The 25,464-nt window shown below is 39.7% G+C and overlaps 2 protein-coding genes across 2 annotated transcripts in view; both read right to left on the bottom strand.

Moving 5' to 3' along the window:
* The window catches only part of LOC126191336 (E3 ubiquitin-protein ligase RNF103-like), a 428,517-nt gene that overhangs the window by 223,750 nt on the left and 179,303 nt on the right, over positions 1-25,464 (bottom strand). The window lies entirely within an intron of this gene.
* On the bottom strand, positions 1,092-2,932 carry LOC126191367 (uncharacterized). Its single transcript, XM_049932216.1, has 4 exons — positions 2,795-2,932; positions 2,304-2,713; positions 2,032-2,227; positions 1,092-1,691 (listed from the first exon to the last, which is right to left on the bottom strand). Exons 2-4 carry the CDS (start codon positions 2,697-2,699, stop codon positions 1,318-1,320), a joined length of 966 nt encoding a protein of 321 aa, XP_049788173.1. The 5' UTR covers positions 2,700-2,713; positions 2,795-2,932; the 3' UTR covers positions 1,092-1,317.

The raw sequence follows: 25,464 nt of genomic DNA on the forward strand, positions 1-25,464 counted from the left end.
AGAATCTTTTTTTTTACTTTGACGCTATTTACACTGGCACAAATGCTCCAGGAAGTGCCTTTAACAGAAAGGCGCCTTTTAGTCGTGTTAAAAGATCACAATTTCGGTTCACATCTTAATTGCTACTGACACTGAGCTAGAAAAATTGGAATTTGAGAACGCAGGCATCGTGCTGGCTAATATTTGGAGCTATTTGGCCATTGATTTTCCTGTAGTAGCCGAAAACGTGTCAGCAGAAACCAGATTGGATATCGCACAGGATAGGACGTCGAAAAATGCTACTTGGTACGCAGATTACAATTTTTTTTTTTTTTTTTCAAGTTATAAAATGCAAGGTTGCCGCGTGTTGCTGTGTGACTATCTAGGCTGCGCCTAATGTCTCTTAGGATTTTGTTTTTTTTTACTATCACCTGTTTTGATTACACAAACTTAAGAGTGGTCTGTACGGTGGACTAAGACGACTTAAATTTACTCTGCTGTTACTACAGTTATCTTTGTATCTCCGAGCATCGTCACATTTGAAGCAAGTTCCATACGATGACTATTGCCCCAGTTTCGAATCATGCTTATTTAAACGATCGTATGGTCTTTGGGGCCTATATTTTTCATCATACGGTGCCATTAAACAAATGCATGCAATCACACCAGAGCCAACAAGATGTGTTGCCCTTTACGAAGATTCATCCATTAATTGCAGCTAGACGTGCCAGGGAACGTCTCTGATGAAGAATGACTCAATTGGATGAAGATTGCGTGGAATGCTACCAATGTAATGCAAATCGAAAACGATGTGCCTGCTATCCTAATTAGCAGGCAAAGAGGAACGTGTTTAATGACATGAATTTGGCACCCTTCGATTTGTTATGTTTCGCACTTTTTGGAACATTCCATTTATTTGATTTCATTAAGAATTAAATAATTTTGGAAGCAGTATTTTAATTTACTTTTTAGATTTAAAACTGCAAAACTTGCTGCGTTAGACAAGGAGAGGGTATGACTAACAAAGAGGAGCTCCAAAAACCAAATTCATGTCACATTTCTGAGTGGCCCCTAACTTTGTAGCGTAACCTAGCTAAATGTTGCTGGTAAAGGCAAGCCTCCTCTACAGAAGAGGCAATAGTATTTTTTGCCCTTATCAAAACCCTTAGTTTTCAACACTTGTTATACGAAACTTTGAGAACATGGCATAATGTAGGTGAGGAGTAATGCACACAAGTACGAATTTTTTTTTATTTCACCGATAATTAACTTAAAACAGTTATGTAGAGTAGCTTAAGTAATTGAAGATTCGAGTTACGGAAAGACGTCTGGTGGTGGTCACTCTTGCGGCAGGGAAATAAATTGCTCCGGGTGCAGCGACTGCATGGATAGATGCCTGGACAGCGGCCGCTCCTCCGAAGGCGTTGGCGTAGGGAGCCTGGCGAATGACGCGCCGCTGGAGGACGAAGATGACGAAGATGCGGGCGCCTCCACCTCTCTGAAGAAGCGGCCCACGAACGGCGCACGAGACAGCAGGGAGAAAGCTGCGCCCACTTGGAAGACCGCCAGCGCCGTGGCGGCACGGCTGCAGAGTGTCAGCGTCTGTCGCACCCGACCCGCCGGGGGATTCAGGGTCGGGCCGGCTGTGGGCATGGTGGTCTCATCTGGTGCCAATAACGCCGAAGACGTCTCGGCTACAGCCGTCTCTACACCTGAACAAGCGAACACGACAGGTAACGCAAACGCCACCTGCTTTCAACATCTACACTGCTACAGTGACATGACAGCTGCGTTTGGACAACATTGGCTGGAAGTGTTAATGCTGTCGCTTTTGTCACGCTTACGGTGGAGGAAATATTTTTTACGTGACAAACTACAGAACGTATGGTAAATAAAGTCACCAGTATATAAGTTACAAGTTATTGTTGAAATAACTTCACTCGTTATAAATTTGTGCGTGATAAACCACGATTCCAAATATTAAGTGTTTGGCAGATTACAAACATTATGTATGCTACGAATCTGATGTCTACTCCGCGTTAGAGAACTCACCAGGTGCTGCCACATTCAGTTTTTTCTCCAGTTTGTCCATCCAGCTGTCCACGATCCTGATCAAGTTGTAATATTTCTTCATTATTATTTTACCAGCCCTGTTAAGTTTCTTCCTGCCTATTTCGCTCACAGCTTCAGTTTTATCCAGCGCGGGACGAATAATTTTTATTATCTGTTGCGTGATAGCATTGTACAGCTGAAAAGGAGAAAGATTTGTTATACAGTTTTCAGTTTTCACGGAACTGTTCAAGTTTACATTTACTAGCTGTTACCTTTTCCGGCGACTCCCTCACTGCAGGAAATTCCTTCTCTATTACTACCACGCCTTCGCTGACTGCTTTGTCTACATTCTGAATAATCGGCACCAAGCTACTCACTTTGGTTTCTACAAGTTTGAGAACCGAGCCGACAACTTTTTCGGTCAAGTTAAGTGACCAGGTGATGACACTGGCCTTTTGCTTTACAGAGCAATAAGCGTCTCTGCTTTTCTGGAAAGCAGTTACTACTGCTGGCCAGCGTTTCAGCAGCTCAGCCGTCTTGTATGTCTGCTCTGGTACCTCCCCAGCTACAGGCTGCTGGATTGGTACAGCAGCAGGTGCTACCGGAACAGAGCTCTCAGCCTGGGCTAGCTTTCCTTCTTCACGATTAAAAGCCACTGGTTCAGGCATGTTGTCTCTTAAAGCTAATAATAAAAACATATGTTTATCACCGAAATGTTGCAGAATTCAGCTACCCGTAATCAAAGTCATATCCACATACTTACAATCACAGTAGTTACAAGTAATAGAGGACCACCACAAGACTACTTTCAGATTTCGCTGAGGCGGGAATTTATAGGATTCAGGCGCACGACATTGTGCATTCAACGGCAGAGGGCGCGACCCTCGCGGCTGTTATCAACGTTACCTGCAACTGTTTTATGCGCATGCTATTCTTAAAGTAAATACCAGCATCATTTATTTACCATTTAGATGTATAGAAGTGGATTCACCTAAATAAAATACTTCGGTAATATGAATAAACGGAAGCGCCACGGCGCAACCGCTTGCTACACCAGCGCCACATAAATGAAATTTCTGCCGGAAAACTTTAGTCCGAATCAGCGAGGAAGTGTGTACTTACATGGAGACACTGCTCGCTTACACATTTGACGCTTCTGTTTTCACGACTGTTCGCGCAGTGAGATTAGAGCTATCGCTGTTACATACGGTACGAGGTGCTACGTTCGTCTGCGAAAGACCCAGTAATCGTGAAATGAAATGCCTGGAGTTTTGATAGTCTACATTAGTTCCTTTCAGTCTTTGTTGACGTTTAAAAGTCGGTCTTTGTTGTTGAGTGATGTCTTCAAGTAGTCATATTCGTGAACCACAATTTAGTTTACATTTGCTGTAAAGAAACGTTGCAACTTGTATTTCGAATAACCGACATCGGCTCGTGATTATCATAATTTGGCGGTATTCGGATGGCCCATAGACTTTCATGCGTAATTTGAGGTGATGGGCTCTGTCCCCGTCCTACTGTGCTGCGAGCGGATTCTTTTTTTCCGTTGCCTGAAGTCGTCCGGTCGTTCAGAAAGTCACTCTGGTACTAAGCTTGGTCGATTGAAAAGCGAAAAATCTGTTAGAAGTATTGATTCACACGAACTTCTTTTATGTTCATTTGGAGAAGCCGGTGGTACTGTATCCTTTGCGTGTGCCATGGCGTACCCAGCCAGGGGCAGCGGGAGCCTCCTTTGAAAAGAACCGATGTCTCATCCTGTCCCACTAGACTGAGTTATCAACTCAGTATCATTTAAAGGTAAAGCAGAGCTTATCGTGCGTAGTGACTAGTAGAAAGCTCAACAAAGGATATTTTTGTGACATTTCACATCTGTTTCGTAAATCTTCGAAATAAACGTGCTGCTGATAGCCTCTCCCCGCCCTTCTCGGGCAACAATCTGGCGCAGTGGTTCTCAATCCGGGGATAGTAAAATGAAACTTTGATGGCGTAAAAGCAAAAAGGATAGATTTCGGTCACGAAACTAAATTATTTTTAAATCATTTCTATTACTGGTACCTCTATTTTGACACTGTAGCACTGATTACATAAATTGGCTAAGTTGTGTGTAGGACCCCTCCTCCATGAAATCTTGGTGGTGATGGACGGGCCTGTAGAGCAGCCCGAGATCTGTTAATTGGAAGGTGACAAATTGGTTGTGACTTGAAACAAACGAGTGTCGAAGCAGAAAATCTGGTTGTGGTAACAAATTAACCGATAGTGAAGCGCATGGTTTACGTCTGCACCATACTGAAGAGGCAAGGGGCTCAAATACGTAACTTATATCCATAAATTACCAATACCTAAATTTTCATTTCAAATACTTGCATTAACGCATGTGGTGGTTACAGCTTGTGAAACGACTGTAAGAGCATCTTCCCATGTACTCCTCCCACTACACACGCGCACCGTACTTTGTATCATGCATATCCATGCTTAGGACATATCATAAAAAGTGGTGTGTGTGTTTGCAACACCTCCTCCTAAACCACTGCACGGATTTCAGCCAAACTTGTTAAATACACACCTAACTGTCAGGTGACAGTGACAGTGGCTGTGGCTGTGGGTAAGAGCCACCTACCTGTCAAATGATTGGGAATGGGTAGGGGGAGGGGGAGGGAGGGGGGGGGGGGGAGAATCAGAGCACTTAGCGACTTGTGACAAACTTTACACCTAACTTCAAACCTTTGACATTTTTCCTCACTGGCAGCCCCTACAAAAATGATGAAAGTAAGGCTGTATGTTTGCTTACTGCTTTCCTGCTCTTCATGCAGTACTGAATCAGGCACGACATAATTTCTTCTGTACTATTAACTGTATTCACGACACATTTTGTAAACACATGCACATATGCCACTGCGCATGTCATTGTATGTGGATGAAACTGTCCAGGGTCTGATCCATCAGTTCTTGCAGAACATCTCGCGACGCATTTTGCGACAGCATTGGCGTTTTTTACCCCCTATCCTGCTACCTTTCTCTGGCAGAAACGCAGAGTTCAACACACCCCTCTCTGTTTCAACCCCACCAAGCCGAATTCCGTAATGAATCCTTCACTGAATGGAAATTCTTGCAGGCTCTTACCTCTTCACATTACACAGCTCCAGGTCCGGATTCTGTCCACAAACAGAAGATCCAACACTTGGATGTTGCCCAAAGGCAACATCTACTCAGGTTCTTCAACCGCATTTGGCTCTTGGGTGTCTTCCCCTCGAAATGGCGAGACACCATAGTTATCCCTATACTTAAGCTCGGGAAGAACTTAACGTCTCTCGACAGCTACCAACTGGTTAGCCTGACCAACTTCCTTTTGTAAACTGCTAGAGGACAGAGTTAGCTTCAGATTATGTTGGGTACTCTAATCGCGGGGCCTTTTGTCCCCATATCAGTGTGGCTTTTGGGAAGGACGATCTCCAACAGACCATTTACTCAGAGTGGAAACAGCAATCCGAAAGGCTTTTGCTCAATGCTGACACCTTATCACAGTCTTCTTTGACCTGTAACACACACAAGACATGGCTTGGCACTAACGCATTTAGCTAACCTCCATGACCGGGGCTTTTGCGACCTCCTTCAGATTTTTATCCAAGACTTTTTTATTCTACTGGCTCTTCTGGGTTTGCATTGGGACTTCTCAGCGCCCCTCGGATCCAGGAGAATGGTATCCCATGGGGTTGTTTGTTAAGTGTCACTCTCTTCCTCATTGCCATCAATGGGCTTTTGACCTCTGCTGGGCCTCTGTTTACCTGGTTTTTGTGGATGATATTTGCATCTGGTGGTGCTTCCACTTGGTAGCATCTGCTGAGTAACAGCTCAAAGGCACCATCCAATGGGACTCTGCATGTGCCATCCCCCTTCCAGTCTGCTCCTTCCAAAATGCAGGTTATGCACTTTTGCCGTTGACCCACTGTACACCCCAAACTTAAGTTAGGTAACCAGTACCTAGATGTTGTAGCAGTCCCATTTCTTGGGCTTATTTCTGATAAAAAGCTGACTTGGTTGCCCCATATTCGCCACCTGAAGACTACCTGCATTTGGAACCTTAATGTTCTCCACCTCCTGGCCCACACATCTTGGGGCACAGTCCATGCTACTCTTCTCCACCTTTATTGTGCTCTGGTTTTGTCCAGACTTATGGTTGTCAGGTTTATGGCTTGGCAGCTGCTTCTGCTCTAAAACTACTTGGCCCTGTTCATCATTACGGGTTGTCTGGCAATCGGTGCCATTTGCACTAGTCCTGTTGACAGTCTCCTTGAAGAAGTAGGGATTTTGACTCTACAAATAAGACGGAGCACCTCCTGGATTCTCATGCCATCATCATTGGATTCCCTGCCCATCCTGTGTACCCTGTTCTCTTTGCAAATGAGGAATGTCTCCCTCCTGACCTACACCCTTGGGTGGGATTGCTGGTTGAAATGTGTCTCACTTCCCTCTACTGGGATCTGCATCTACTCTCCCTGGAATGTGCCCTGCGTATTTCCTCCTGAACCCCCCCTCCACTTCCCCCCCCCCTCCCCCCCCTGCTGTTGCTCTTGGATAGTCCCTTGCCTAGGGATTAGTGCTTACCTGTTCCAGCATCCTAAAGTCTCTGATGCCCCTATGATATTCTGACAACTTATGTGTTCCATCCTTAAAGAGCTCTGGGGGTGCTAATATCTGATGATCTGATGGTTCTAAAACAATAGAATAGGTGGGATACTTTCTCTCCTACTGGCATGGTACATCATTTACTGCAGGGAACATGTAGTGTTTTCACAGCAGAGCAGCTAGCCATTAACAGGGCCCTCCATTTTGTCTCAGGCCTCCCTCCATAGTGTTCTAATATGGGTGGGGTGGATGAGAAAAGGGGGGATGGGGGAAAATGGAGTGACACTGAGAGTGAGAGTGATTGGGTGAGGGGAAGGCAGCAGGGAGATGGAATGCTAGGGATAGGGATTTCTTCAGTTTAAAATGAGGGGTCTTGCTGAAGTTATAAAAAAATACAATTATATAAAAATTCTTGTTAAAATGTATGTGGCATAATATAGTAAAATTATAAAATTGATCGAAGGGAACTGAGAACAGGGAAAGAACACAAGGGGGGTTGGGGGGGAAAGGGGGGAGGCAGGCATATGGTAGGGATGTTATGGCATTAACAAACGAGGGTCTTGTACTAAAACTGCAAAAAACTGAATTATGTAAAAATTAAGTGTTGGCCAATGATGGGTAAAACTGTAAAAGAGAGAAAATAGTAAATTGGAGAGTTTAACAGTATTTTTTGTCAGGCATGTGACATTTAATAGTTAAACTGGCCATTGTTCCTTCTGTTTAATAGTTGTAAAGTATCTTCTAATCTAGAAATAATTATGGCAATTAATACAGTAAAGATATAACCATTAACGATACCTAACATCTGTTAGGTGTGTGACAGAGATGATGTGGAAGTACAAAATTTTGTAAATTTAAGAAAATCTAAAACTTTGTTACAAATATAGTGCATAATACTCATAAACATAACCTTTCATTGTGAAATGAGATTTTATTTTTATTTTTCTATCAGTTTTGTGTATTATAAATACAAATGTTTGCTAGGTGTGTGGCTATTAGGCATGTGACACTCTGTCTATAGGAACTTTAAATGCCATAGAGCTTAAAAAAATTATTGAAATGTACCAGAACAGCATGATAAAAAAGAGTAAAAGCTTATTTATTCTATGAATTTATCAGGCAACCCATGATGACACCTACACTTCACAAAAAAGATGTCAGAGTGGGTCCACAGTTACACTATAAATGAGCACTGAAAATGGAATAAGGCAGCAGTATACTTGAAACAACTAAATATCATACCCATGAGTCTCAACAGCAAAAACAGTTTATCCCTCCTGTCAGGTGTTGATTCACCTGAAATGTACTATGTTGTCTAAAAAGGATTTAGAAACATTGGCTGCAAGTGGGTACTGATTAAATCAATAAGGAAAGTTGAAAATTTGTGCCGGATCGGGATATGAACCTGGGTCTCCTGCCTGCTAGGCAGATACTCTGACCACTAAGCCATCTGGGCATAGCAGTCATTGCAACTGCATGTACTACCATAGTATGCCTCCTGTCAGACCTAAATTCTCAACTACCCATTCCTTTGTCTTGATTCATAGTGCCTGCTGGATCAAAAATGGTTTATATTTTTTCAAACTCTCAAAAAAGACAGCACACAAATAGGCACTATGCTGGTACTGTCAGTCGGAACATACTCATCTGGCCACACAAAGATAGCATTGTTAGTTTATATAAAATGTCTCCACTATCTCATCATGTGTATTTGGTGAAACTAAGATGCCATGTAGACTTGTCAGACTCATGCTTGAATAATGCTAATATAATGAACACAAAAAGCCTGTCACATGACAGATATCATGCAGTGTTATTAGATCTTTCCTTGCATGATGTTTCACCAACTACTATCTCATCGCTGACAACTTGAAGCAGACTTGCTGTATTACCACTGCCTGTTTATGGGGTGACATTGGCAGTGCTTTCTCATCTCTGCAGACAGTTTTCCCTATTATATTCCATTATTCCCTATTATTATTCTCATAATTATATGAGAATTCATCACTCAAGTAGAATCAGATGATGATGATGATGATGATGATGATGATGATGATGATGATGATGAAACTAGGGCATAGAAGGTCTCCTTCTAGAAGGCACTGTTTGACAGCTTCAGCACAGAAATATTAGCTTATATTGTTAGGCGTGTGACTAGGAACCACCTGTTAAGATAGACTGTGTACAGCCATTTTGAACAATTTGGGCAATGCTGCCACATATGATTCATGGACACTAGTTGCAACTATAAATGATACAAACTTTGGACAATACTTTCCTCTTGTTCTGGGAAGATGAAAAAAATCATCACATGCCTAACAGGAATTTTACAATTTTCATGTTTACTATTACACCAGTCTTAGTACATTGATTTCTGGTGGTTAACTTTGTTATACTTGGAAAATACATATAATTACTTTTCATTTCATATTCCACTTTCACTAATTTCTTGGAAACTGAAATACACATATCTTGTCCAAAATATTGCAAAAGACCCCAATTATAAAAGTGGGAATCAAGTAACTAAAACTAAATTGTCTTAAAATACTTTGTGTGTGAAACATTGAAAGTATACAACCATAAGGTTCTATAAAGTATAAAGAGTAAAATTATATGAAAATTATCATTTAAAGTACAGACTAATGGATTTACTAATAATAAGACGTGAAGTTTGTAAAATTATATTAGTGGAATTGTGTTGAGTATCTAAAACAGAATTGTTGTTATTAAATCTTAAAAATTTTAAAACACTGAAAATATAAAACCCACAAAAAGTATAAAATGATAAGTTATAAAAGTGAAATTCTGTAGCAGCTAAAGTTACAGGGGACAGGATGTGACAACTATGGTTAATTGCATTTGCTTCTGCTTGGAGCCATTATACAACATGCAGTTTTACAGTATGTACAGAAGCCAGTCTGCATGATGACTTTATGCTGTAGTTGGAATCATGAGCAATAGAGGTAGAGTTCAGTCTTGTTCTGCACACATCACCAAGCAATATTCGACAACCAACGAGCATTCAGTAGTATTCTGAGTACCCTGCTAAGAATGTCATAGCCAATGAAAACATTAAATGTGAGTGTAGTGAATTTTTATTTCATTCATCGTGAGAAGTTATGGCTGATGGTGGTGGTAAGTGATAATTTCTACACAAGTGGCAGACGTAACTGAAAGGATAAATGTTTTCACAAAGCTCAAAACACACACATGATCATAGTGCAACTGTCACTTTGTAATCTTAAACCCCAACACATCACCACTAAAGTTCTCATTCTTTGCACAACTTTTTGAAAATTGCAAGTTGATTAAATTACAAGAGAAGATTATCTCACTGTTGTTGTCGATGGCTCAGTCTTGTCTAGGAGTATATTCTTGCAGATGAAAATTTTGATTTCTTAGGTTCTTGCTGGCGAAATAACTGAAGAGTTGCCTGTTGCTATGAATGTCTCTTTATTATATTCTCCTTAATCACACTGACCTAACAAATTCCACATTCAAAAAACAATAATTACAGTCTTGTTAACAAGTTTAGCAAAATATGTTCATTTCCATCAGAGGCATGCCCACCACGACTTTACATTCTGCAGTATTCAAAATTTCCAAAGAGTTTACAAACTTTCTTGACCGGAGAAGAATATTTACCAAATTATATCATTATTTCATAAATAAATCCAGAAACAAATTTAATAATTAGCATTTTATTGCATAATTACTAATGTGAATTTTAAGCATGCCAGAAATTTTGTGATTTCAATTATTCTTAATTGAAGAGTAATTTTAACTGTTAGTACATATCGGTTGTAACACATTAATTTCATTTTTTTTTTTTACATTTTAGCCTCAAATATAATAAATCATATACAAAATCATATGAATTCTTTTAATGCAACAGCTGAGATAATTTTAACGTACGCAAGAATCGGTAACTTACATAATATCGGTTAACTCTATAAACAAAAGGTAATGTTAGAGGAGGATGTTTCATTACAATATCCTCCTCCCAAAATTTGGAAACAGGGTGTTTACAATATTTGGTGACAGGCTATAAGGTTGGACAAGCGGTGTACAAAATGATGCTTACGAAAGCAGATTGATGTATAGAAGTATCTGATACATAATGTGTTACAGAGAACATAAGAAAAATATCTACTATACAAAATTTTAAGTTAAGATCTATACAATCAAACCTTCAAAAAAGATGAAAAAATTCAGAGCTTGAGTATACAAGGGAGCAGCCTCGAAAAACTCGCAATGACTGGTACAGACCACCAAAAGTGTACTGTCATGAGTAGGAATCAATCAGCCAAATAAACAACAGTATTCAAGGATATGTTGACTCCTAAAAGAACAAACTAATGGAAAAATATTAGGGCCTAAGCTTACAATATGGGGATCGACCCATGAATCCAAACCACATTGGGTACAAACCAGCAAAAAAAAAAAAGTTTAGACACAAGAAAACGAATAAAGTTCATAATCATTTCAGTAAGTTCAATCAAATGCAAAGAGCAATTGAGAAGCATCTAGCTTCAATCAATGGTTGTACACACTCCTTCAGTACACACTTACCCAGCTGCAATGACCAGAGATACCCAAATACCCAAAACAGAGCTAAGCATGAGTCTGTCCACAACTCAAGATCCAATTAGATACAATATTGCAATATTCAGGATAAATTCGGGTAAACATAGTCATAGTTAGCTTTGAATGACACAATCAGAAGCTTGAGAACCAAAAACAGCATTAAAGCAAACATGTATACATCTTATTATATTGTCTATACTACTAAATGTCTTCGACAGTTGTTGTTGTGGTCTTCAGTCCTGAGACTGGTTTGATGCAGCTCTCCATGCTACTCTATCCTGTGCAAGCTTCTTCATCTCCCAGTACCTACTGCAACCTACATACTTCTGAATCTGCTTGGTATATTCATCTCTTGGTCTCCCACTACGATTTTTACCCTCCACGCTGCCCTCCAATACTAAACTGGTGATCCCTTGATGCCTCAGAACATGTTCTACCAACTGATCCCTTCTTCTAGTCAAGTTGTGCCACAAACTTCTCTTCTCCCCAATCCTATTCAATACTTCCTCATTAGTTGTGTGATCTACCCATCTAATCTTCAGTATTCTTCTGTAGCACCACATTTCGAAAATTTCTATTCTCTTCTTGTCCAAACTATTTATCATCCATGTTTCACTTCCATACATGGCTACGCTCCATACAAATACTTTCAGAAACGTCTTCCTGACACTTAAATCTATACTCGATGTTAACAAATTTCTCTTCTTCAGAAACGCTTTCCTTGCCATTGCCAGTCTACATTTTATATTCTCTCTACTTCGACCATCATCAGTTATTTTGCTCCCCAAATAGCAAAACTCCTTTACTACTTTAAGTGTCTCATTTCCTAATCTAATTCCCTCAGCATCACGCAATTTAATTCGACTACATTCCATTATCCTTGTTTTGCCTTTGTTGATGTTCATCTTATATCCTCCCTTCAAGACACTGTCAGTTCCGTTCAACTGCTCTTCCAAGTCCTTTGCTGTCTCTGACAGAATTACAGTGTCATCGGCGAACCTCAAAGTTTTTATTTCTTCTCCATGGTTTTTAATACCTACTTTGAATTTTTCTTTTGTTTCATTCACTGCTTGCTCAATATAGAGATTGAATAACATCGGGGAGAGGCTACAACCCTGTCTCACTCCCTTCCCAACCATTGCTTCCCTTTCACGTCCCTCGACTCTTGTAACTGCCATCTGGTTTCTGTACAAATTGTAAATAGCTTTTCGCTCCCTGTATTTTACCCCTGCCACCTTCATAATTTGAAAGAGAGTTTTCCAGTCAACATTGTCAAAAGCTTTCTCCAAGTCTACAAATGCTAGGATCGTAGGTTTGCCTTTCCTTAATCTAGCTTCTAAGATAAGTCGTAGGGTCAGTATTGCCTCATGTGTTCTGATATTTCTATGGAATTCAAACTGATCCTCCCCGAGGTTGACTTCTACCAGTTTTTCCATTCCTCTGTATAGAATTCGAGTTAGTATTTTGCAGCCGTGACTTATTAAAATGATAGTTCGGTAATTTTCACATCTGTCAACACCTGCTTTCTTTGGGATTGGGATTATTATATTCTTCTTGAAGTTTGAGGGTATTTCGCCTGTCTCATACATCTTGCTCACCAGATGGTAGAGTTTTGTCAGGACTGGCACTCCCAAGGCTGTCAGAAGTTCTAATGGAATGTTGTCTACTCGTGGAGCTTTGTTACAATTCAGGTCTTTCAGTGCTCTGGCAAACTCTTCACACAGTATCATATCTCCCATTTCATCTTCATCTACATCCTCTTCCATTTCCATAATATTGTCCTCAAGTACATTGCCCTTGTATAGACCCTCTATATACTCCTTCCACCTTTCTGCTTTCCCTTCTTTGCTTAGAACTGGGTTTCCATCTGAGCTCTCTTTTCTCCAAAGTCCTCTTTAATTTTCCTGTAGGCAGTATCTATCTTACCCCTAGTGAGATAAGCCTCTACATCCTTACATTTGTCCTCTAGCCATCCCTGCTTAGCCATTTTGCACTTTCTGTCGATCTCATTTTTGAGAAGTTTGTATTCCTTTTTGCCTGCTTCATTTACTGCATCTTTATATTTTCTCCTTTCATCAATTAAATTCAATATTTCTTCTGTTACCCAAGGATTTCTACTAGCCCTTGTATTTTTACCTACTTGATCCTCTGCTGCCTTCACCAGTTCATCCCTCAAAGCTACCCATTCTTCTTCTACTGTATTTCTTTCCCCCATTCTTGCCAATTTTTCCCTTATGCTCTCCCTGAAACTCTGTACAACCTCTGGTTTAGTCAGTTTATCCAGGTCCCATCTCCTTAAATTCTCACCTTTTTGCAGTTTCTTCAGTTTTAATCTACAGTTCATAACCAATAGATTGTGGTCGGAGTCCACATCTGCCCCTGGAAATGTCGTACAATTTAAAACCTGGTTCCTAAATCTCTTTCTTACCATTATATAATCTATCTGAAACCTGTCAGTATCTCCAGGCTTCTTCCATGTATACAACCTTCTTTTATGATTCTTGAACCAAGTGTTAGCTATGATTAAGTTGTGCTCTGTGCAAAATTCTATCAGGCGGCTTCCTCTTTCATTTCTTAGCCCAAATCCATGTTCACCCACTACGTTTCCTTCTCTCTCTTTTCCTACTACCGAATTCCAGTCACACATGAGTATTAAATTTTCATCTCCCTTCACTATCTGAATAATTTCTTTTACTTCATCATACATTTCTTCAATTTCTTCGTCATGTGCTGAGCTAGTAGGCATATAAACTTGTACTACTGTGGTAGGCATGGGCTTTGAGACTAACCTACGTACAAGTCCTAAAAGATTCATTTACAGATGATAAAAAAATGAATATATACTGATTTAAAACCAGTTCTAAGCAAAGAAGGGAAAGCAGAAAGGTGGAAGGGGTATATAGAAGGTCTATACAAGGTCGATGTACTTGAGGACAATATTATGGAAATGGAATAGGATGTAGATGAAGAACCGGTCGGAGTGGCCGAGCGGTTTTAGGCACTACAGTTTGGGACCGTGCGATCGCTACAGTTGCAGGTTCGAATACAGCCTAGGGCATAGGTGTGTCTGATGTCCTTAGGTTAGTTAGGTTTAAGTAGTTCTAAGTTCTAGGGGACTGATGACCTCAGAAGTTAAGTCCCATAGTGCTCAGTGCCATTTGAACCATTTTTTTGTAGATGAAGATGAAATGGGAGATACGATACTGCGCGAAGAGTTTGACAGAGCACTGAAAGACCTAAGTCAAAACAAGGGCCCGGGAGTGGACAACGTTCCATTATAACTACTAACAGCATTGAGAGAGCCAGTCCTGACAAAACTCTGCCATCTGGTGAGCAAGATGTATGAGATGGCAAAATACCCTCAGACTTCAAGAAGAATATAATAATTCCAATTCCAAAGAAAGCAGGTGTTGACAGATGTGAAAATTACCGAACTATCAGTTTAATAAGTCACAGCTGCAAAATACTGACACGAATTCTTTACAGACAAATGGAAAAACTGATAGAAGCCGACCTCGGGGGAAGATCAGTTTGGATTACGTAGAAATATTGGAACACGTGAGGCGATACTGACCTTACGACTTATCTTAGAAGATAGATTAAGGAAATGCAAACCTACATTTCTAGCATTTGTAGACTTGGAGAAAGCTTTTGACAATGTTGACTGGGATACTCTTAGATTAGGAAATGAGACACTTAAAGTAGTAAAGGAGTTTTGCTATTTGGGGAGCAAAATAACTGATGATGGTCAAAGTAGAAAGGATATAAAATGTAGACTGGCAACGGCAAGGAAAGCGTTTCTGAAGAATAGAAATTTGTTAACATCGAGTATAGATTTAAGTGTCAGGAAGTCGTTTCTGAAAGTATTTGTATGGAGTGTAGCCATGAATGGAAGTGAAACATGGACGATAAATAGTTTGGACAAGAAGAGAATTGTGGTGCTACAGAAGAATGCTGAAGATTAGATAGGTAGATCACATAACTAATGAGGAGGTATTGAATAGAATTGGGGAGAAGAGGAGTTTGTGGCACAACTTGACAAGAAGAAGGGACCAGTTGGTAGGACATGTTCTAAGGCATCAAGGGATCATAAATTTAGGATTGGAGGGCAGCGTGTAGGATAAAAATTGTAGAGGGAGACCAAGAGATGAATACACTAAGCAGATTCAGATGGATGTAGGTTGCAGTAGGTACTGGGAGATGAAGAAGCTTGCACAGGATAGAGTAGCATGGAGAGCTGCATCAAACCAGTCTCAGGACTGAAGACCACAACAACAACAACAATAGAAGGTTCAAATGGCTCTGAGCACTATGCGACTTAACTTCTGAGGTCATCAGTTGCCTAGAACTTAGAACTAATTAAACCTAACTAACCTAAGGACATCACACACATCCATGCCCGAGGCAGGATTCGAACCTACGACCATAGCGGTCGCTTGGTTCCAGACTGTAGTGCCTAGAACCGCACAGCCACTCCAGCTAGCCAACAACAGAAGGGTAAGGCCAAAAACAATGTTTTAGATTGACTCAGGAAAATCAATTGGATCTGAGTTTCCCCATTTGGGCACAATCACCAGGAGAACTGACCTTAAAGACCAAGACAGAGCCTTCATATTCATATCCTGTATTTTGTCAATATACTTGAGTAGATATGCATTTATTTGAAAAGATATTTCGTTACTAAATTGGTTTCATACTACATTTTTATATGGTTTTTATGTCTCTGATATTTGATTATCAAGAAATAAATTTTTTGAATATACATAACTTTTTTTATTTTACTGTGTTGTGAATGTTAATACTCAGATTTCTGACGCACGGAACAAATTATATGGTGTATATCAGTTTAAACCTCATTATACAACTGACAATAGTTTCATATTGTTCTGTCACTGGCAACTGCTGCATTGTAATATTGGAATGCAGAGTACCATCTAGGACCTGTGGCGCACTGTGGGGACATCTGTTTGTAGTTATAGGCTGGCTTGCAGGTGGTGAACGTCCCTCTGGAGTTGGTTGGATACTGGCATCAGGGATTACATGCAGCTCATTGCGGTTGGTGAACATGAAAAATCATATGGCAGTACCAGATATTCTCCTGAGTAAATATATTTACAGTAAACAGAGAAAGTTTTTCACAGTACATAAAAATTATAAACTACATCACAAAGTTGTGGTTCATGTTCAATGTTTCATTCAGATCTATATGTTATTGGGGTTGCGACCAAACCGCTGAATCTTTCCATCAGTAAATGGGGTATGTTCTCAACTGACTCGGTTGTTTTAACCCCCTCCACTGACGGAATGACCCACTTCCCAATTCCGTATGTATAAAACCAATACGGACTAGTAGCTGTCACGCCTTTGCGCTTACTGCTACGTATTTTAACTGTAAATAGCTCAGTCCCAATGGTAAGAAGCAGTAGTGAATTCACGTAGTTAATATTTGAATCCAGCACAGCTGCCACAAGCTCAGCTCACTTTTACTCCACTCCTACCCTCGCCATTGCACCACATTAACTAGGTGCTACGTGGACCTTGCTAAATTCACTTGCGTATACATTTTTGACTGTTACTCGCCAGTATTTACCTAATGATTAGTACACTCCTAACCGGACTATTTCCCTAAGAGCTGTGATGATTGAATGTGTTCGATCCACGGCCTACAGTGCCCTACAGTTCACACGGTAACACTGCCTACCTGACCCACTTAACTTGGTAGTGAGCTTACGTATCCAATCACCACTGCTAGCAGCAGTGGATAATCCTATCAGCACGACGAGAGCAGCAGACTTACCGTCGAATCCTCCTGAAAATACTTATAACTACGGTCGCCAGCTCTGAAGGAGCAAAAGAATAAATCAATTTTTGGGCTCGTTTCAAAGTGAAATGGTTTGAGTTGAATTTAAACTTAATTCTGAATATTACTATTTCTGATCATTCTAGATGATTCTACAAAGCAAATACTCTCTCAATTTCTGTGAGTTGGCTTGGTAATTACTACCAAGACAGGTTATGCAACCTCGGTTAACAAAATTCTATCCTTCAACTTATTTAATGATTTTGGATATTACTCTTTGGACCATTGATACAGAATTAGTTAAGTGACTTTACTTGAAAGGTTGCTCAGAAAAATTTAAGTAACTATAAATAGGCGACTCATTCTGGTGTGACCATTGCTCTTTTCAACATTCTTATACGCTTAAGTATTCTACAACCAAAAGAATTGTAAATGAAAGAGGCGATGGTGGCCTCAGTCTGATTTCACTATACTATGTTTGAGGTTACTACACTTTACAATGAACAACATGCGTCGTAATTTTACTCATTACTATATTCTGTCCTCTGCACTTGCATAAAAGAAAACTGGTATTCTCCTTTTACATGTATACAAAGTTCGACTTAACAATTGCAAGCAGTCTTGCCTTGGGTAGACGTGTCGGTGCTGGTGGTGAGATGCATGTGGCTAACGCAGCTCTTCACGCCTCATGCCCTTAATGGCGGCTGGAACTATGAGCTGTAGCACTCGTATAAGCTACTGCACGTCCGCCATAAAATCTGGGCACAGGAACTCTTACAATCAGCCCCAGTGGCATAGAGGCGGCTTCAACAACCATTCGTCGCATTTTACTCCAAAAAGGCGACGATATTCGCCTCTTCGCTGTTGCACAATCACTTTTGCGTGAGCACAGTTACGCACGTCCGATCACGTCAACACTCCCCAGGCCATTCCATTGTTCAGTCCCTGTGTCTCCAGCTACCCCTAGCTACGCTCGTACCACCAAGAGTGGGGGCGTTCCCCTACCACCTTTTTACTGAAATCATTTAGTATTTAAGAATATTTATATTTACTACCCTGGAGTCCATACCAGTCATAATAATTTACTACTAGCGCTTTACAACATTAAATTATACAGTAATAACTTATAATTACCAAGAAAAAGAATACATTTGACTCCGAGAGCTTAGTGCATTGTCTGACAGGCAGCGCTAATTCCCAGTTTCGCCAATAGATGGCATCAGGATGCACTCCCTGGCAGTCTCACACAAGCGCGCCCGTTTCCGACACGCGGGCTCCAAATTACTGTCAGCCCACCATCATTTCAGTTCCGTTACAGGGTCTTTTGAATTTCTTGTATCTCTCTACATCAGATACATGTACATTTCATTCAATTATGAGATAATTTTACAGTTTATAAGTGTTATTTATTTGTCATGATCAGTCAGTAAGTTCATACACATTTCACATCGTGACACAGGATACAAGCACTTTCTAAGTGTCCTTCTACCTCCACTGTGTGCGTGAAACAATATCATTTCATTTTGCAAAGTCTGTCAGCATGTGCTATATTCCTGACCAACAATTAGCAAGGGAGTTCTTATTATTGCATGACCATGTTCCTTTCATGCTGCCAACATCATTTACTGAAGTAAAGTTTTGTGCTGTGAGCTATTCACCAAGATATCCAGAGTTTTTGTCTTTTATGTATAATACAGTCATGTCTGTATACAGCAAGCTCCACAAAAAGGTAAGTAACACATTAGTTCATCACAATTTTTTGGCATAAGTTTTATGTAGTCCATATTGATGAATAGTGTTTTGATTGCACTATAGTGTCCATTTACTGTCACTATGGATATAAAGCATTAACATCAGTTTTTCAAAGTACATGTTAGTATCTTCACATTTACATGTTTGCATACCAACACCCAGTTCCTATTGTTTGAGTTGGCACCCATCACACTATTTATTATACTTTCTTCATGCCACAGATACAAAATTAATTTGCACCCACATGGATAGCACTTACATCAGGTAAAGATTCTAGGATTACATTCTTATTATAAAAGTCTTTGAAATTATTTTAATATTTTGTACATGGCTGGAGCAGCAACCACAGTATGAAATCTTAGTGAAGAAATAATAAGCAACCAATAAGTTGTCACTAATATCCATCTGAAGAAGACATTTTTATAAACAGTTAAATCCTGTTGACGGGGTTTAATTTAAATTCAAATCTCAACCATTTTAAAGTGCCCACCATATCACACAATTAATTAAATATTTGATACATATTTTTAATTGTTACAAGAGACTTTGATTGATACACTCAACCAGAAGGGGATTTAGTACATGGACAATGAACAATTTTTACGATATGTAGACAGGCTGGATAGGGCAGTAGGAAGAAACATGTACCATAACAATTGAAATGATAGAGATCACAATGGTAACAACTACAGAAACAGAGATAATGGTAATTTCAATCAGGGTCAAAATGGTAATAGAGACAGAAATTTGAACCTCAGCAAAACAGGAATAATGGGGACAACAATTGGCAAAATAATAGCAGAAACAGTCATAGAGGCAACTATTTGGGGAACGGTGGTCCACCTCAATGAAAGTCCACAGTTTTTGGATAAAGAAACACAACAAGAACAGGACCCCCAATTTAAATGTACATTTAGACAATAATAATAGTATAAATAATGTATCACAGGTATCTGAAGTTGAACAGAAGAAACATCAGATTTCTCATTTATGATGTGATCATAAGTTTTGGTATACTATGTTTAACTACAATGATGTAGATACTAATCACAAATCAGAATGTGAGAGTAATGAGAATTTTGATGTAGTATGTACTAATGATTTCTTATCTTGGTCAGAAAACAGTGTTATGGATATATGTAAAACAAGTGAGGACTGTATTGGATATGAATTAGGTGGTATTTTTGATGTAGATGTGAACGAGAGCTGTGAAATGACTGAGGTTGGTAAGTCTGAGACTGGTAGTTTATTGCAAATCAATGTACATGAGGTATGTGACTTTAATAGTGATGAGTCTTGCATTGTTTTGAAGACTGATTTTTACATACCCAGGTGACTAGTGAGGACAGGAAGGAGACGGCCTCACATCAGCAGTCATTTGTGAGCTGGGATGAAGATCTGACAGCTGAAGAATGGCAGGCTGGAGTCCGTTGTTCGAGCCTGGGACACTGGCCTTCCCCCGCCGCGCCGCTCTGCTGGCCGACACACAACCCTGACACACGCGGCCGCTTAGAAAAGAGAAACACTGGGACACCACATCCAAGGTATCACCATCCGATTCATGACTTCGTTCTTAATAATTAAACGGGCCACAGTGTGATGCACGTCTCCAGTCAACTGGATGAAACGGTGACATGAGATACATACTGCCAGGCGTAATCAGACGCCGCCACTCACGCAGCATGAAGGCTTCACAGATGACACAGCTGCCGCTCTCCCAGCCAGAACAATCCAGAAAGAACACCGTTGTACAAAACTGTCAATACAAGTTATCTTATGTAAAAATGCTGTTTCATTCTACCTCATACCCGAGCCAAGGAAGAACCCACCCTGCCCACATGTTTTTAAGAGAGAAAAAGTAATTTAGTTAGTGTTTTTCACCCTGACATAATGCTTTAGAATGAAATGCCCTTTGTAGTAATGCTCATCCTGACAATTGACTAGCATCAAAAGAGAAAACCCAGTTACATTTGGTGTCAGAGAAAAAACCCTTGGCTCAATCTGAGGTGTGAATGACAGTCACTAAAGGTCAATATTTAAACATCTTTTTAATTCAGTGTAGTAAGATTGTGTAACTAATAGTTTGTAAAATGACGGCACGAAATCGTACAAAGTCAGAGTCAGCACCACAAGCGGTTTCTACTGAGGAAGCTATTCAGAGCTTAGTTAATCAAATAGCACAGCTTAAAAATGATGATAACGCCTTATTTAAACAGTTGTGTGAGTTTAGGCAAACCGGTTCAATCCCTCCCACCCTAGATTCCTCAGCAGCATCCTTGGTAACTCCTTTTTCAGGTAAACCTGGCGAGGACATAACAGCCTTTTTTAGTGATTTAGTAGCAGCTGCAAAGTTAGGATCATGGTCAGATCAACAGCTCTTACAAATGGCAAAGTTAATATTGATAGGAGAGGCTAAAGCACACATATTATAACATGAAGAATTACGGAATGCTCCAACATTTGAGGAATTGAAGAAAGGATTACTTAAATGTTTTCAAAAACAGAACAGCTGTAGATTTTATAGGGAAAAATTAAACACTATCACTCTGAGGCAAAACGAGTCATTAGAAAGCTTTGTATATAGGATTAGAAAAGTTAATATTAACACCTATCAGTTGACAACTAGTGATGAAACAAATAAAGTTATTTTACAAGAGGCAGACAATAGAGCTCTGGATACATTTTTACGTGGGTTACCTCCTGAAACATCCCGTCGAGTCAGGGCAGAGTTTCCTAAAAATTTAGCGGAAGCTGTATCTGTGGCGATGGCTTTCGAAGAAATAGACATTGCCACCAGATACAAGGAGAAGCGAAATATATTTTCAGCAGGAGTTCGATGTTTTAGGTGCGATCGACAGGGACATATAGCAAAAAACTGCAGACAACCTCAATGCACTAATTGTCAAAGAATAGGTCACACATTCAAGGAATGCAGGTCTAAGAAAATTTTTGGAAATAGAAATCAGTTAAACTCAAACAGCAATGCTGGAACTGCTGCCAGGCATTCCCAATAAAATTTCATGCCATTAAGGCAAATGTGAAGGTGGAATGCTGGTTATCTGCTACCATACAGGATAAAGAGGCAAGGATTCTGGTGGATACAGGCGCAAACATATCAGTAGTGAGTAATGAATGCATTGGAGAAAAGAAATATGACCCTCCAAGGTATAGATTGAGTGGGGTAGGAGGATGTACAGTGAAGTCATTAGGATGTGCACCATTGATTTTCTATATTCATGGTGTACAATTTGAAGAAGATGTAGAAGTGGTAACAAAGGTAACTGACGGGTACGATGCGATCCTAGGGCTGGATTTCCTGAATAAACATCATGCTAAAATCGACCTCAGACAGCAAACTGTGGAACTTAGTGGAATAGTGTTTCAGCTAGGTGACACCATTGCAAAGGGCCCGCTGCCACAAGATTTCCCCAACCGGAAGGCGAAATCAGCTACACTGCGTGCAACGTCCTTGAAGGTTGGTTCGCAGGATAAGATACCATTTGGCTCAGGAAAACTTTTCTGGATGACCGTTGACCCCAAGGTACCTACAGATACAATATGTCTAATAGAGCCATTAGAGGAAAATGAGGAATTAGATGTATCACATTGTTTTGTACGTAGAAGTGTTGTACAGGTTCAAGATTTTGAGGGAGAAAGAAAAGTACCGATACATATTGACAATTTCAGAGTGGAGGACAAAGAGTTGCATAAGGGAATATTAGAAGCTACAGTCAGTACTTTTGAAGAAGAAGATTTCATTTAGTCAGATATTACTGATGGTCAGAAACCAGACATCTATAAAACCACATTACGCCAGAAGATTGAGCATTTGAAAGGAAATGATAGAGACAGGATAGAAGCAGTTTTAGTTGAGTTCCAAGATTTATTTAATGCAGAAGGTCCACTGCCAGCAACAGATATCACACAGCATAAGATCCCAACAGGAAATAGCCCCCCCAGTTTATAGGAAGCCTTATAGAGTTCCGCATCACTTACAGCCAGTACTGGATGAATTTTTAGAACAGCATCTAAAAGATGGAATTATAGAATATTCTGATTCGCCTTATAATTCAAATATTGTAATTATTCCAAAGAAGTCTCCCGACGGTGCGAAATGATATAGATTTTGTTGTGACTACAGACACCTTAACAAAAAAACTATCTCAGATGTTTATCCTCTTCCAAACATTACAGATATCATTGACAGTTTGGGTAACAGTAAATACTTTTCAACAATTGATTTATGTAGCGGATATCATCAATTGGAAGTTGCACCTGAAGATAGGCATAAAACAGCATTTTCTACACCTGGAGACCACTGGCAATTTAAAAGAATGCCTTTTGGTTTGAAGAACACACCAGCAACTTTTCAAAGACTACTCAATGGAGTATTGCAAGGACTCAAAACTCAGCAATGTTGTGTATATCTAGATGATATTATTGTATTCTCCAAAGACATTAATGAACATGCTGTGCATCTGCGTAATGTTTCTCAGAGACTTAGAAAAGCTAAATTAACATTAAATATGGAAAAATGTAGCTTTGCATTGACAGAGGTTACATACCTAGGGCATGTCATTAGTGAAAAAGGAATTAAAACAGATCCTTGATTAATTTTGGCAGTTAAGCACTTCCCAACACCACAACGCATTAAGGAAGTACAAAGTTTCATTGGTCTCGCATCGTATTACCGAAAATATGTTCAAAATTTTGCTGAAATTGCCCGACCCTTAATCTAATTATTGAAAAAGGGTGCAAAATTTCATTGGTCTGAAGATTGTGAATCAGCATTTCAAACCCTTAAACATAAGTTAACACACAGCCTAGTATTAGTCTACCCAGATTATAATAAAGAATTTATTTTGTCCTGTGATGCAAGTGGTCATTCAATAGGCATTGTTTTGAGTCAGAATATTAATAGCACAGAACACCGCATAGCCTATGCTTCGAGACAACTAACAACGGCAGAAAGAAATTATTCCACAACGGAGAAATAATTGTTAAGTGTTATTTATGGCACCAAATACATTAAATGCTACTTGTATGGTAGGAAATTCAAGGTTATTACAGACCACAAAGCTTAAAATGTTTGCTTGGGTTAAAGGATCCATCTAGTCGTCTCACCCCAGAATGCAAAAAATACGCAACTCAAAAACAATTTTGCTTTGAAGATCGTGTATTATGCCGTAAAACAATACTTCGACCGCGAATTGTTGTTCCCCAACACCTTAGACAAGAAATAATGGCAGAGGCCCACGATCATATCCTTGCAGGACACGGTGGACAGCGGACAACCGAAAGATGCGTAGCAGAGCGATTTTGGTGGCAAACCAGAAAGCAGGATGTTGCGCAGTACGTTCGTAATTGCTTTGCATGTGCACAACGAGCTGAACTTTCTTGTTTAAAAATACCCTTACGAAGGCTCCCGGAGGCTTCTTGCCCATTTCATATCTGTGGAATAGATCTCTATGGACCATTTCATAAAACACCTACTGGTAATAAGTATTTTCTTACGACTATAGATCGCTTTTCACGCTATCTAGCTATGGTAAGTCTCCCAGATCAGCAAGCAAATACAGTAGCCCAAGCTTTAGTTAACAACTGGATACTTAAATTTGGCATACCTGAAGCTATTATAACAGATCAGGGATCTAATTTTGTGTCTGAATTAATGAAACAGCTATGCCACTTAGTAAAAATATGTAAATTACGCACAACTCCATTATGCCCTCAGTGCAACGGACGCACAGAGATCAAAATGGTAACAATTACAGAAACAGAGATAATGGTAATATCAATCAGGGTCAAAATGGTAATAGAGACAGAAATTTGAACCTCAGCAAAACAGGAATAATGGGGATAACCATTGGCAAAATAATAGCAGAAACAATCGTAGAGGCAACTATTCGGGGAACGGTGGTCCACCTCAATGAAGGTCAACAGTTTTGGGATAAAGAAACACAACAAGAACAGGACCCCCAATTTAAATGTATATTTAGACAATAATAATAGTATAAATAATGTATCACAGGTATCTGAAGTTGAACAGAAGAAACACCAGATTTCTCATTTATGATGTGATCGTAAGTTTTGGTATACTATGTCTAACTACAATGATGTAGATACTAATCACAAATCAGAATGTGAGAGAAATGAGAATTTTGATGTAGTATGTACTAATGATTTCTTATCTTGGTCAGAAAACAGTGTTATGGATATATGTAAAACAAGTGGGGACTGTATTGGATATGAATTAGGTGGTATTTTTGATGTAGATGTGAACGAGAGCTGTGAAATGACTGAGGTTGGTAAGTCTGAGACTGGTAGCTTATTGCAAATCAATGTACGTGAGGTATGTGACTTTGATAGTGATGAGTCTTGCATTGTTAATGGTGTTATTGATGAAGTAGTTTTTGAAGAACATGATGATGATGATGATGATGATGATGATGATGATGATGATGATGATGATGAGTATCAGGTTTTTGTGGAGGTTAAGAATAATGACGTTTCAGAGTTGTTTGCGAATACAGTAAGGCAAGTGGTGTTTGTGATGATGTGAGAGTCATGGAATACTAGACCAGTCAAAGCAGTTTTTCATTAACATCATGCAGAGTAATGATCCAAACACTAAAGGTGGGTTATCTGTAAGCCTAGAGCATAAAGGTGAA

Source organism: Schistocerca cancellata, chromosome 1, assembly GCF_023864275.1.
Source record: "Schistocerca cancellata isolate TAMUIC-IGC-003103 chromosome 1, iqSchCanc2.1, whole genome shotgun sequence".
Lineage (NCBI taxonomy): Eukaryota > Metazoa > Arthropoda > Insecta > Orthoptera > Acrididae > Schistocerca > Schistocerca cancellata.